Consider the following 10,949-nt stretch of genomic DNA (forward strand, 5'->3'; position numbering starts at 1 on the left):
TCGGTTTTGAAACGTGCTTGGGAACCAGCGCGGGGGGATTCGCCAGCTTCCAATGCCCCGAGAATGTGAAGAATGTCTTGCTCATAGCGAACCAAATTCGGCGCGGTGAGGCTTTCGCGTACTGGCGTGCCGCGCTCGGAGGATTTGCGTCCCCGCTTGGCTATTCGAGGCGAACCTGGATCGGGTCAGCCGTGCCTCTCCGCGTGGCAGGGTCCGCCAGCCCGGCTGGATGATACCCGGCGGATTGGGCTCGGAAATGCGAGTGGTGCGGATGCCTTCGATTCTTCTATGGAACTCCGTCTTTCCGTTTCCAGCTGCGAGAGGTGACATTCAGGCCGGCCCGTGGGGCAGCCCCGGCACCGCAGCCGTTGGCGATCCGGCTAATACCACTCTCGATCCAAGGAACGCGGGGAGCGTTCCCTTTTAATTCCCGTTTGAGACTGATTGCTCAGCTCCACAGCATTCCTCTTCAGGGGTCACCAGTGTTTCTTCCGGCTAAAAGGGGCGGATCCGTCGTGCCCCTGACGATTTCCCATGGACGTCACCTCTTGTCATAAAAACCCCGAGGTCTCCGCCAAGAGAGTGGAAAGCAGGTCACAGCCCACGCTCACTTCACTATGTTACGATTTGTTCAACTCTTTGCCGCCATGGCCCTGGCGCCCGGCACCTTGGGCGCCACCCTGATCGCCTCTCATTTTGCCGGCGGCATCTACACGCTGTCCCTCGCGAGCTCCAACTCCAGCGGCACGCTTTCGATCACGTCGCAGACCACCGGTTGCGGTTCCACGCCGGGGTGGCTTCAGCTCTATGCCGACACCCGCACGCTGTACTGCTTCGATGAGTCGTGGCTCGGTTCCGGCAACTGTGCCGAATACAGCGTAGCGAACGATGGCCGCCTGACCTCGACCGGCCAGCTCACGACGACCGGCAACACCGTGCACGGCATTCTCTATGGCGGAGCCGACGGTAGGGGTTTTGTGGCCACCGCCGAGTAGTAAGTCGACTGGCCTAGGTGAGAGAACGAATACTAATCAGACAGTTCCCCGTCGACTATCACAACGTACAAGATGCCGTTCGAGGGTGGCCAGCAGCTGCAGCTAGAGAAGTTCGTCCTGGAACAGCCGGGTCCCGACCCAAGGCAGGACGTCCCGCACCCGCACGAGGTGCACCTCGACCCCACTGGGAAGTTCATCATTGTGCCGGACCTCGGTGCCGATCTCGTTCGCATCTTCAAGATCGACGCCTCCAGCGGCGAGCTCACAGCGTGCCCTGAGGGCAAGGCCGACCCCGGCGACGGACCCCGCCACATCAAATTCTGGGAGTCGGCCGACGGCGTACAGAAGGCTTACACCCTGAACGAGCTCGGCAACTCGGTATCGGCTTGGGACGTCGCATATCCGAGCGACGACGCTGGCTGCCTGACCCTCGAGAAGACGCAGACACTGTCAACGTTTGCCCCTGGGGAGGAGGGCGGGCCCACCACCAAGGCCGCTGAGGTCCGCGTGGTTGGCAACTTCCTGTACGCGTCCAACCGCGCCGACGAGACGTTTGGCTCTGAGCAGGATTCCATTGCCACCTACACAATCGACGCGTCCACGGGCGAAATCGCCTGGCTCGAGGCCGCCAACTCGTACTCGTACTACCCGCGTACCTTCGAATTCAACAAGGACGGTACCCTTGTTGCGGTTGGCGGGCAAACGTCTTCCAACGTCGCGATCATTGCCCGTGACACCGAGACCGGCAAGCTCGGCGAGCTGGTGGCCACCCTCCAGGTTGGCCAGAAGGGGCGAGCTGGAGAGGAGGACGGTCTCAGCGCAGTCGTCTGGGTGGAGTGAGTTGGTTAGTTCTACTGTTGACCGGATTAGTTCTAAAGTGTGTCTAGGTCGCCGGCTAGAGAGTGCAAGAGGTAATGGAATCGCCATTTTCTCAGTGCGGCATTTATTTCAATGCAACCACATTAAGGAGCGCCTCACCCCGACCGCTGCAAGATGGTGACGGATGTGCTGGGTTCCATTGATTCACGTAGATGGCGGGTACATTGTCCAGTGCCTCAATCATCAGGAAGGGGCCGGGGTTCAGGGCCCTCCTCGTGGGACACTTGCTACCAGCAGAATCATGTCAAGAAAGCGATGAGGCTCGAAACATTTGTCTTTATAACCGAGCTCTCTATAATTCAATCTAGTCTATTGCATCCCTCATAGAGGTACTTTTCTGGGGATGGCACTGCCGATCTCGGCACCTTCGGTTAGGTCCTTGACGACAACAGTGGTATCAAGCTTCGTAGCTGGCGTCGTCCCTTCCGCTTCTGTTAGCCTTTCTATCGTTCTTGGCCCGTTTCTTAGCCTCCTTTTCCTCTCGCCGTTCAGCCTTCTTCTCCAACTTCAGAGCTTTCTTCTCCTTTCGCGATAGCCGAGGGAACTCGCTTTGGAGACCCAGTAGGTAGCGGCCTGGGTGGACAACGGCAAGGACTGCGAGGGAGAGCAGCATCGGGAAACAATCGAGCGCGTAGGCGTACTCCTCGTGAAATGGTATGGGGTTGTCGGCACCAAGACCCCCGGAGAACTCGACGATCCTAAAAATGATGCGGACCTACGTTGTTAGCGAGAGGCAAATCGTCCGCCAGGAACTTAACTTACAGTGATGCAAACCAAGACAATATAAAGCGCAAACAGCAGCGGCCTCCAACTCGGCTTTTCGTCCAACGTCTTCGTCCGACTACACTGTCTTTGGAAAAGAACCATGAGGCCGAGAAATAGAAGGACAAATAATTCCTGGAGACCCAAGCCGCCCAGGTAAATATTCAACCCGATCCGGACAGCGTTGGCGCCCGCACTAGGTGTTGCCATGATGCCGCCAGCGCCCTGAACGAGGAAGCTCAGCACGTCGGCAATGACGAACCACCTGGCTATTACGGTCGCTTTCATGCCCGCAATCTTGCCCTCTGGGTGCCAGTACAGGACCATCCGCGCAAAGGTCATGTACACGAACGCGTTAATCCACAAGGGCGCGAGCAGAAACAAGAGTTGCCAACTCGTCGCATAACCTATGTTTTGTTGGTCTCTGGAACCGATCGAGTGCAATGTGAAGGCTAACGTCTCCCACAAAGCCCCCATGATGAGAACCCAAGCATAACGCTGTCAATGTTAGCCGAGGTGCCTATGAGTAGGATAGCTTCTTACCTTTTTGAAGATGATAGCTTCAAAGACGTGCATGGCGGATAGAACGCCGAATAGCACGGCCACAGCTACCGCAGAGGCAAACTGGGGATCGAAGTTGTAGTTGGCATTGCATGCCGTGTGGGGGACGTAGCCATTCGGACCTGGCGTAACATATAGACATTTTTCCTCTTCGTTCCATTCGTCTCGGCGCAATAGCCGGTTGGCTATCGTTGGGTTATTGAGCAACATCGGTACGGCAGTGTTAAGTGTATAATGGTGTGGTGACTGGGGACGATGGTCGGTCGAATGCCAGCCCAAATTATAACCTGACTTCACATCGTAGGCTTCGGCCCCTATAGACCTCGACGGGCATCATCTCTTCTCACCACGCGGAAAGGATCCCCGTGCCTGAAACGCCTTCCCAACAATAGCAAAGTTTCCGGTCGCCGCTGTGGTGCATGGGTGCGTGGCTCGTCGATTTGGCCAGGGGGCGGAGTCCCGCTGAATCCTCCCGAGTCGTCAGCCAACCATGTTGCATCCCGATAGTGGTTGTCAACGCAATGTCCACGCAAGCTCGGCCGCATTGGTTGGCTAGCCGAGCGGTGCGATTGTTCTGAGACGCGTGTTCTTAAGAATTGGCAAGTTTCGTAAGCAATGGCACCTTGACAGGATCCCTTGTTTGCAGACATGAATGCGCGGATTCACAAGCTGTGCAAACTAAAGTGTTTATAACTTACCCAAATTATAACACCGCCTGTCTGGCTCCATATTTACGGCGCGTTCTTGTAGTCGGGAAACTAGTAGCTGTATTATCTATCTGTCTACTAAAATGAAGCTCTCCTGGGCTTCTTAATATATAATGACATATAATCTGGAAATAGAAAAATAAAACTTCCTTCCTTTAGATAGGTATATCCCGGTCTATCTATAATAGAGGTAACATCGACTTCGAAACACCAAACACATTGCAGGCAAAACAACGATAGTGTGTAAAGGTAAGCTAAACAACCGCATAGACGGGAGCCAGTGGCATTGGCAAGGCCTATGAGAGCCATTCACGCTGCACGGTATAGGCCAAGTGTGTGAATTAAGCGAGACTTGACGGATACCTTTTACAGTCTCATAAACGGGGAACTAGGGGAAGGCCTTGTGGCGGAGCATAGGGGGTAAGCTAATCAAGCAGCCTAAGCCCCGAGTACTTGGACGTTAACAGTCCCAAGTCTCAATATGTACAATACCATGTCACCAGCGGGCACGACCAGGTGCGGCTCTCCGGGACGGCAGCCGATGTCCCCCTTGTAGGATCCAGACATTGTCGCCGACGCCGGCATCCGGTCTTGCTTTGGACAATATGTTCATCGTTGCGGGTATGAATGCAGACCCCCTGTGTCTAAAAGATAGCTTTACCCTGTTTCATTTCATTTACTATCTTCCTCTTAGTTACTTATTTATCTTTTCTTGAGTTCTTGGTCCTCTGGACTTCGACTTTCTTTTTGTTAGAAGGTATTCCCCGAGGGTCACGACTCAACCATCCTCTTAATCTCAAAATGTAGCTAGCTTCGAGTAAAGCACATGTCACCGACAAATGGTGAGTGGAGGCGACGGCCAAGTGCCTACACTACCTCTTACGTGTGTATAACGGAAGCTGGTGCTCGCCGGCCGCCCTCGGCATCCCCTGGGGAATCTTCACTAACCCTCTGCCAAACACGGCCGAATCCGGTAACGTGCCCCCCGTGGGAGAGGCTAGTACTACTAGAAGTTGCAAAGTGAAACACCCAGAAGGCCAGGATAACTGAACACGATAGAAGCCCAGTCATAGCTGCCCTGAAACTCAGATCCATAGCTTCTCTTGTCCAAAGTGGAGCAATTATCGCCGCCAGAATGCAGCAGCTGAAAATAATGATCAGGGGCCTGCCGCGAAGCTTCCATGCCACCCAAGTGAATATCTTCCGCGCCGGTATATCCCGACTCGTGATTTTCTGGTCAGTGCGAATCTGGCGCGCCGTTTTCAGGAGCAAGCCGCTGACCACCGTGCTACGCTGTATGAGACGGAGCCCGTAGGAGACGGACACGATGACAATTGCTGTAATAATAAAGGCGTAGACTGGAGGTGGACTTTCCACAAGCTCCCGTACCTGCATGCTGAAGAGACTGGCTGCAAATGTGGTCGGGATGAAGAGAAAAGCTAATTCGGTGAGGCGGGACACACTCTCGGCTTCTTCGATGCCTCGCTTGCTTTCAAGCAGTGACATCTCGGCCCGTAGTCCCTGTTGGGTTTCCTCGCACTTAGCAACGGTGCGTGTGAAGTCAACCCCTAGCGCGGCTAAACCCGTTATCAGTTCAGGAGGTGGTCCTCTGTCCTCGCTCGTGTAAGGAAAGCTGAAGAACCCGCGAATTGATTTGTCGAGTGCCGGTAATTGGTTCTGAAAACGGCCCAACAGGGCCCGCCAGTGTCCCAGTTGTTCCTGCACTAGTGTTTCGTCCATTGAACCGGCGCTGATTTGGTCAAGTACGCGGTCGACATGCTCTAGAAATATAATCGTATCCTGTCGAACTAGGTTAAAGACAGCGAGAAGCTGAAGATCGAGTGTTGTGCAGCCCGCGAGACCCGGATCACGAGCCAGCACTTCTAGCCAAGCCTCGACGTCAGAACACGCGTCCTCCGTAGCGTTCGAATACACACCGAGCTGCTGTAGTGTGGCAGGGTTGCTGTCAAGATGAAGAGTCGGAGGCCGCCTTGGAATCGGTCGTTTCAAAAATGGCGTTACTCCGGCCCCGGTCGGCTCGGTTCTCCCGGGCCCGTTGACCAGCTGTGGGAGCGGGTCAAAAAAGACGATGGCTGGGACTGCGAGTTAGCACTTTATATTTAGTCCAACGATGAACCTATTCAGAGCCTATCTTCCCCAAGGGGCTATGTGCGCTGCGTGTGGTCTCTGGGCTTGGGGTAGAGGCGGCGGCGTTTAACGTACGGCATCTTCTTTGCGAGCAACTCCCCCAGCAAAACGTGACTCGTTCTTCCCATGCAACGATATTCGATTCTTCCCTCTCGTCCTCGGTACTCGATGAGTTACTAGACGCGTCGTCTTCGCCAATCTCGACTAGGTCATAGACCGTGCCCTGGAGTTTGCGTTTTGGGGGCCGGAACGTTGAGGAAAGGGGCCACTCGCGGCGGAAGATATTTGTTGACGTGTGTAGCTCATGATTGTGTCTCATCAAAGTTACTTCTCCAGCTCGGCCGCGCCGCTTGCTCTCGCGGGACCATCTCAAACCGGTCTCGAGGAGCTGGTGGCGGGAGAATTCGTCACGAGGCTCCATGTCCTTCCTCAAAACCACGCTAAACCATTGCAGTGAAACATGGGCTCTGCACAGGAATCGGGTTGGCCACGTACTCGGGTCGGGGTCCGAGTACGAGGAGGCGGTATAACCGGATTGAACGAGGTGTGCCTCAAAGGTTTCGGGACTCAGATTAAATGTTGGCCCAAGGGTGTTTATGATCCCGCTCGAGATATCCCGCACAAACACTGCTTGAGGTAATGACCCTGTCCCGCTTGAATCGGGTGTGAATTTCTTGGCCAGGGATGCTGGATGAAGACTGCCCCGTAATTGTTGGCGATCCTGAATGCCCGTCCCGTGCCCGAACCACAGGAGCGAGATAGACGCACTTGAAGCAACGCGTGAGGGCGACAAAACGTTTCTCCAATGGGGCACCAGGTGTCGGCTCGGTCGAAATGAGTCGATATAATTCTGACCTCCCTCTACCGAGCTCGTGTCCATTTGTTCCTGGGGTTCGTTATTATTGGTTCCATCCGCTGGGCTGTTGCCCACGGTCCCGATGAAACTCGTGCTGCCGCTCCCAGGGCCGACAGCTTGGGCCCGGGCATCAGCCGGCGGTTCACCCCCTACAGGCATGAGCTCGGTGTCGGAACTCATATGGAAGGGACTTAACGGTGACGAAATGAAGACTTGGATAAAGTTCACAAAGTATCTGGTTGTGTGACTGCTTAGTGAGGAACGACCCCCGAAGGACTTGGGACGAGAAGGTGGCCGGGTCAAGCAGGGTTCAAGACCGAAAACGGAGTACGAAGTATTAATGACATGATTGGACACAGATTTCCAATGCTTTGACGCCACGGGGCCGCCAATCCAGGGCTTCTCGACGCTTGGCAGGGTTGTGTCCGCAGCTCACCGCTTTGTTGGGAATATTTGAGGGGGCTGGGAATGATGAACCCACGAGAAAGAGCTAATGCGGGGGTAACAACTCTCCAATCTACGAAGTGTTTGCCGGCCACACTTGAATTAGCCTTGGTTTATGCGTGACGAAGAGTCTTATTCCATGACCCTTCCTTGTATTTACTTGAAAGGCAAATCATCAAGATACACACCCCAGTGGATGGCAACTAAGAGATTTCTGGAATGGTGCGGAACGCCGTATCATACTTCAGTTTGGAGGTGCGACGACGCGTAGGTAGGTGGGCCATTTCTCCCTAAATATGATTATTTATAAAAACCTCAACTCACTGTGTGACGAACTTTAGTCTCCCTCCACAGGCCCGTACAGCTCCTAAGCTGTGCAGCCACTGTGCTTTCATGTCTACTCCTATCGGGTTGCACATCCGCTCCGCTATTAGCCAACATTTATGTTGTCTCCTTTGCGTCCACGGGCCCACCCACCGCCACTGCTAGTTGGACAACCTCGGAGCCATCAACTACGGAATTCTCACCCGTCGAGGTCCGCGTCGGCTACTTCTCTCTCTGTACCCGAGCCGAAAACCAGGTCCATTGGATTTGTGGTGACCAACTTGGGAACCCCTTTCGAGGAACGCCGGATCCATGGGATCTATACAAGAAAGCCGAAAATTATAGAACACAAGTCATCTCGCCTATCTTCCCGTAAGTGGTACTTCACTGTAATGTGTCTCTCATTCTCTTCTCGGGGCGGATAATTTCCTCCTCGTTTTACTCTTTCGTCCTCCTCTTTTTCTTTACTCACCGGGCCCTCTCTTCCATTCCTCGTTGTTTGCTAACAGCAATCTCAGAATTATTTCGCTCGCGCTCAATCTAGCATCCATTACTATCGTCTCATCCTTCCCCATTACCAGGACAAACGAGCCGCTATCCGTTCGAGAGCGAAAGACCCGAGCCATTGTGATCGCGCTCCCCATAACGGCGATCGTTACCGTTATTGTTACATTTGTAGCGGCCTTATGGCAGCACACTACAGCGGCAACGGCATCGCCGTTGGTGAGATATCTATCTTCAAGTGCACTTACGTGTGTGGTTGGGCCTGCTGGTACGACCTTTGTATGGTTGATCTTTGGTACCTCGCTAGTAACAGGCTCAATGCTATGTCGGGCAAGCCTTACAATCAGTTTAGACAATGTGGAGGATGATTCCACCCTTACGACGCAGTCTAGGATAAATTCGTGGCTTTCAGAGAGGGAAAGAGTATCTTCAAGTTGAGAAAGCGTACTGAAATATATAAACCTAGTCCCCCGGCGTCAATATAGATTTGTCGTCATTCTGTCATCCCACCCACTGTCTCACGTTAGGGGTTATCCTAGTTAGAACATTGTCATTCGTCATCCGTCATCCGTCTCATCTTCCTCGCCCGCTTCCCAGAATAGCGAGGAGACAATAATGACGACAACGATGAACGCTCAGACCAGGAAATTAGATACAAACGACTCACCAACGGCCCATCGGCTCCCGGGACTGGCATATAACGCACCACACCCGTTGTCTCGACTCCATCCTTCCTTTCTACCTCGCCCTCCGGCTTCTCAACCTTGTCCTTCGACTTCTCAATCTTAATTACCAAGGTATATAATAGCAATGGATACTCTAGGAAGCTTCTTCAATGGCCGCATTGCGCGGTCCCTGCTGGGTGTCAACAACTTTATCATCTTGGCCTCTTCAATCATCATCACCGGCATCCTGTCGTATTTCCTGCACTGGGGCTATCGAGGGACACATCTGGTATACAACGAGGTTATCGTAGGTTTGCAATCGGTCGATCTCCAGCGGGTGTAGCTAATTTGGATAGGCTGTCCTCACGCTCTTCTTTTACCTCATCGCCATGGTCCTCCCAGCACTGAAGTCGTACCGTGGATACCTGCTACCGCTCAATCTAGCGTTGACGTATCTGTGGCTCACCTCACTTATCTTCTCATCCCAAGAGTATAGTGGAAACCGATGCCGTTACTCCTACTACTCTTCGAGAGCAGTCAGTCGTTGCGGTTTAAAGCACACAGTTCAAGCTTTCTACATCATCGGATTGTGTGTCTTCTCTCCCCAATTCTTACCGGGTTCTAACATGGTGACAGCGCCTTCCTTCTGTTCAACACCATTCTCGAGGCTCTGATGTGGGCCAGCCATCGGCGCAACCGACAAACGGGCGTCGCCGATCCCGAGAAGGATCGTCCGTTGACGACCACCACTGGCAATACAACAGTTACGGGGGCGACGAATGGAGATCGCGTCGCGCAGGCCCCTGTTTGAAGGGCCAGTTGGCCGATAAAAGGTGACATCGGCAGTCGAGTTGGCACCAAGAGAAGCAGTACCCAGTGCGTTAAATGGGGAGCGTAACGCCTCCACGCTGTTCACTGTATGATTGATGCGGAAAGGTGGCGGTCGCTCGTGTGGGTGGTTGCGGCATTTCCTAGTAGGCTGTCGAAAAGTTGGCATTGTGTCATATTATATCCGGTATTGTTTCCAATGTTCGTTTGTATCTGGATAATCCATACTTTCAGTCGTACTTCAACTCAATGACTCGTACTGGTTGCTCTTCCAACAATTCCCTAACTGCGTGGGCACACCAACTCTGATCTACAATAATATCTACCTAGGTAGTTACTGCTATTCTCTTCGTACTTTATTACAGTCTCGGTTGCAGCTTCGGGTTAGGAAGCAACTAAAAGCAGAGTACTCTAAGTAATGGAAGACGTGTGTCATAGCCCCTTACAAGGGGCCAATTAGTGTGCCTTCTCTTTAGGTAGGTAGCTTCCTATTATTTTAGCCCCCCAACCCCCTCCCCCAGAGTCCGCAGTCCACACACTGGGACCGGAACCCGCTAACCTCTTATCTTTTTACCTCGTTTTGCATGTCTCCCTTGCTTATTTTGCCAGGGACGGTGTAACCGAAGATGGCAAACAGAACCTTGAGGAAGTGAGGACACCCGGTGAAGTAGAGAAACATGTATAGGCCGAGAGTATGGAAGCTTTTAAACTCACCTCCATCTCGCAGGTGCCTCAAGATGTCCCGCCTGTGGGCCTTCTACTTTGACCAACCACCCAGGGCACGCTGCTTTTACATTGATTGTGCATGATTTGCCCGCCTATCATATCTAGGTGATAGTGTACGCCAACCACGGACTGCGCTGTGATCATGACAGGGATTCCAGTGGTTAACACGACATCGAAACGATACAGTCATCGTGGGAGCAAGAACTGCGGGAGGTCGACACCTTGTGCCGGGCCACTGCCAAACTCGGGACCTTGTCACGTCGGTCCAAGGCTCCAAGCAATGCCGCGGTTCAACATAGTAGAAAACGAGGTCGTAGTGGTAGAGTCGCTCAAAGCCGCCAGGGCCGAGCTACGGTGGCGTGTCAGAGCCCTCCCATGACGGCCCAGGATCAAAGTCCAAGGGTAGCTTGAGACCTTGTGACCCTGGGTTGGCTTGGGTTCCGCCGCGTCCCTTCCGCGTAGGATACCAGCGCGAAAATCAGGAAACGTACGTTGTACCAGGTTTGTATGCTGCAATCTTTCCGGTTGGTCTCCGGTGCGCGCGGGTTCC

The 10,949-nt window shown here is 53.5% G+C and overlaps 5 protein-coding genes across 5 annotated transcripts; 3 read left to right on the forward strand and 2 right to left on the reverse strand.

Annotated features, from left to right (window-relative positions):
* Positions 1 to 467: 467 nt before the first annotated feature.
* Positions 468 to 2,202, forward strand: B0H64DRAFT_409773 (Lactonase, 7-bladed beta-propeller-domain-containing protein). Its single transcript, XM_062804737.1, has 3 exons — positions 468 to 994; positions 1,040 to 1,831; positions 1,883 to 2,202. The coding sequence occupies exons 1-3, from the start codon at positions 618 to 620 to the stop codon at positions 1,908 to 1,910; spliced, it is 1,197 nt and encodes a 398-aa protein (XP_062654594.1). The 5' UTR covers positions 468 to 617; the 3' UTR covers positions 1,911 to 2,202.
* B0H64DRAFT_409774 (RTA1 like protein-domain-containing protein) lies at positions 2,203 to 3,731 on the reverse strand. The gene is made up of 3 exons (XM_062804738.1): positions 3,180 to 3,731; positions 2,637 to 3,134; positions 2,203 to 2,589 (listed from the first exon to the last, which is right to left on the reverse strand). Exons 1-3 carry the CDS (start codon positions 3,405 to 3,407, stop codon positions 2,272 to 2,274), a joined length of 1,044 nt encoding a protein of 347 aa, XP_062654595.1. The 5' UTR covers positions 3,408 to 3,731; the 3' UTR covers positions 2,203 to 2,271.
* An 835-nt stretch (positions 3,732 to 4,566) lies between these two features.
* On the reverse strand, positions 4,567 to 7,362 carry B0H64DRAFT_409776 (uncharacterized protein). Its single transcript, XM_062804739.1, has 2 exons — positions 6,128 to 7,362; positions 4,567 to 5,997 (listed from the first exon to the last, which is right to left on the reverse strand). The coding sequence occupies exons 1-2, from the start codon at positions 7,086 to 7,088 to the stop codon at positions 4,784 to 4,786; spliced, it is 2,175 nt and encodes a 724-aa protein (XP_062654596.1). The 5' UTR covers positions 7,089 to 7,362; the 3' UTR covers positions 4,567 to 4,783.
* Positions 7,363 to 7,378: 16 nt separating this feature from the next.
* On the forward strand, positions 7,379 to 8,744 carry B0H64DRAFT_409779 (Ca2+ regulator and membrane fusion protein Fig1-domain-containing protein). Its single transcript, XM_062804740.1, has 3 exons — positions 7,379 to 7,623; positions 7,694 to 8,048; positions 8,195 to 8,744. The coding sequence occupies exons 1-3, from the start codon at positions 7,572 to 7,574 to the stop codon at positions 8,616 to 8,618; spliced, it is 831 nt and encodes a 276-aa protein (XP_062654597.1). The 5' UTR covers positions 7,379 to 7,571; the 3' UTR covers positions 8,619 to 8,744.
* B0H64DRAFT_409782 (uncharacterized protein) lies at positions 8,686 to 9,918 on the forward strand. The gene is made up of 3 exons (XM_062804741.1): positions 8,686 to 9,152; positions 9,202 to 9,434; positions 9,482 to 9,918. The coding sequence occupies exons 1-3, from the start codon at positions 8,991 to 8,993 to the stop codon at positions 9,654 to 9,656; spliced, it is 570 nt and encodes a 189-aa protein (XP_062654598.1). The 5' UTR covers positions 8,686 to 8,990; the 3' UTR covers positions 9,657 to 9,918.
* Positions 9,919 to 10,949: the final 1,031 nt, after the last annotated feature.

Source organism: Chaetomium fimeti (assembly GCF_033439085.1).
Source record: "Chaetomium fimeti strain CBS 168.71 chromosome Unknown B0H64scaffold_10, whole genome shotgun sequence".
In the NCBI taxonomy this organism is placed as follows: domain Eukaryota; kingdom Fungi; phylum Ascomycota; class Sordariomycetes; order Sordariales; family Chaetomiaceae; genus Chaetomium; species Chaetomium fimeti.

What these genes read in the sequence shown, in the direction of transcription:
- B0H64DRAFT_409776 (XM_062804739.1), bottom strand. Translation starts at nt 7,088, where the DNA reads ATGAGTTCCGACACCGAGCTCATGCCTGTAGGGGGTGAACCGCCGGCT. An exon ending in TTGCTCGCAAAGAAGATGCC is followed by an intron (nt 5,998 to 6,127) that starts GTACGTTAAACG and finishes TCGCAGTCCCAG; the next exon opens with CCATCGTCTTTTTTGACCCG.
- B0H64DRAFT_409779 (XM_062804740.1), top strand. Translation starts at nt 7,572, where the DNA reads ATGGTGCGGAACGCCGTATCATACTTCAGTTTGGAGGTGCGACGACGC. An exon ending in GGAGGTGCGACGACGCGTAG is followed by an intron (nt 7,624 to 7,693) that starts GTAGGTGGGCCA and finishes GACGAACTTTAG; the next exon opens with TCTCCCTCCACAGGCCCGTA. An exon ending in GTCATCTCGCCTATCTTCCC is followed by an intron (nt 8,049 to 8,194) that starts GTAAGTGGTACT and finishes CAGCAATCTCAG; the next exon opens with AATTATTTCGCTCGCGCTCA.
- B0H64DRAFT_409773 (XM_062804737.1), top strand. Translation starts at nt 618, where the DNA reads ATGTTACGATTTGTTCAACTCTTTGCCGCCATGGCCCTGGCGCCCGGC. An exon ending in TTTGTGGCCACCGCCGAGTA is followed by an intron (nt 995 to 1,039) that starts GTAAGTCGACTG and finishes CTAATCAGACAG; the next exon opens with TTCCCCGTCGACTATCACAA. An exon ending in AGCGCAGTCGTCTGGGTGGA is followed by an intron (nt 1,832 to 1,882) that starts GTGAGTTGGTTA and finishes AAGTGTGTCTAG; the next exon opens with GTCGCCGGCTAGAGAGTGCA.
- B0H64DRAFT_409782 (XM_062804741.1), top strand. Translation starts at nt 8,991, where the DNA reads ATGGATACTCTAGGAAGCTTCTTCAATGGCCGCATTGCGCGGTCCCTG. An exon ending in TGGTATACAACGAGGTTATC is followed by an intron (nt 9,153 to 9,201) that starts GTAGGTTTGCAA and finishes TAATTTGGATAG; the next exon opens with GCTGTCCTCACGCTCTTCTT. An exon ending in GCTTTCTACATCATCGGATT is followed by an intron (nt 9,435 to 9,481) that starts GTGTGTCTTCTC and finishes ACATGGTGACAG; the next exon opens with CGCCTTCCTTCTGTTCAACA.
- B0H64DRAFT_409774 (XM_062804738.1), bottom strand. Translation starts at nt 3,407, where the DNA reads ATGTTGCTCAATAACCCAACGATAGCCAACCGGCTATTGCGCCGAGAC. An exon ending in AAGCTATCATCTTCAAAAAG is followed by an intron (nt 3,135 to 3,179) that starts GTAAGAAGCTAT and finishes TAACATTGACAG; the next exon opens with CGTTATGCTTGGGTTCTCAT. An exon ending in TTGTCTTGGTTTGCATCACT is followed by an intron (nt 2,590 to 2,636) that starts GTAAGTTAAGTT and finishes CTAACAACGTAG; the next exon opens with GTCCGCATCATTTTTAGGAT.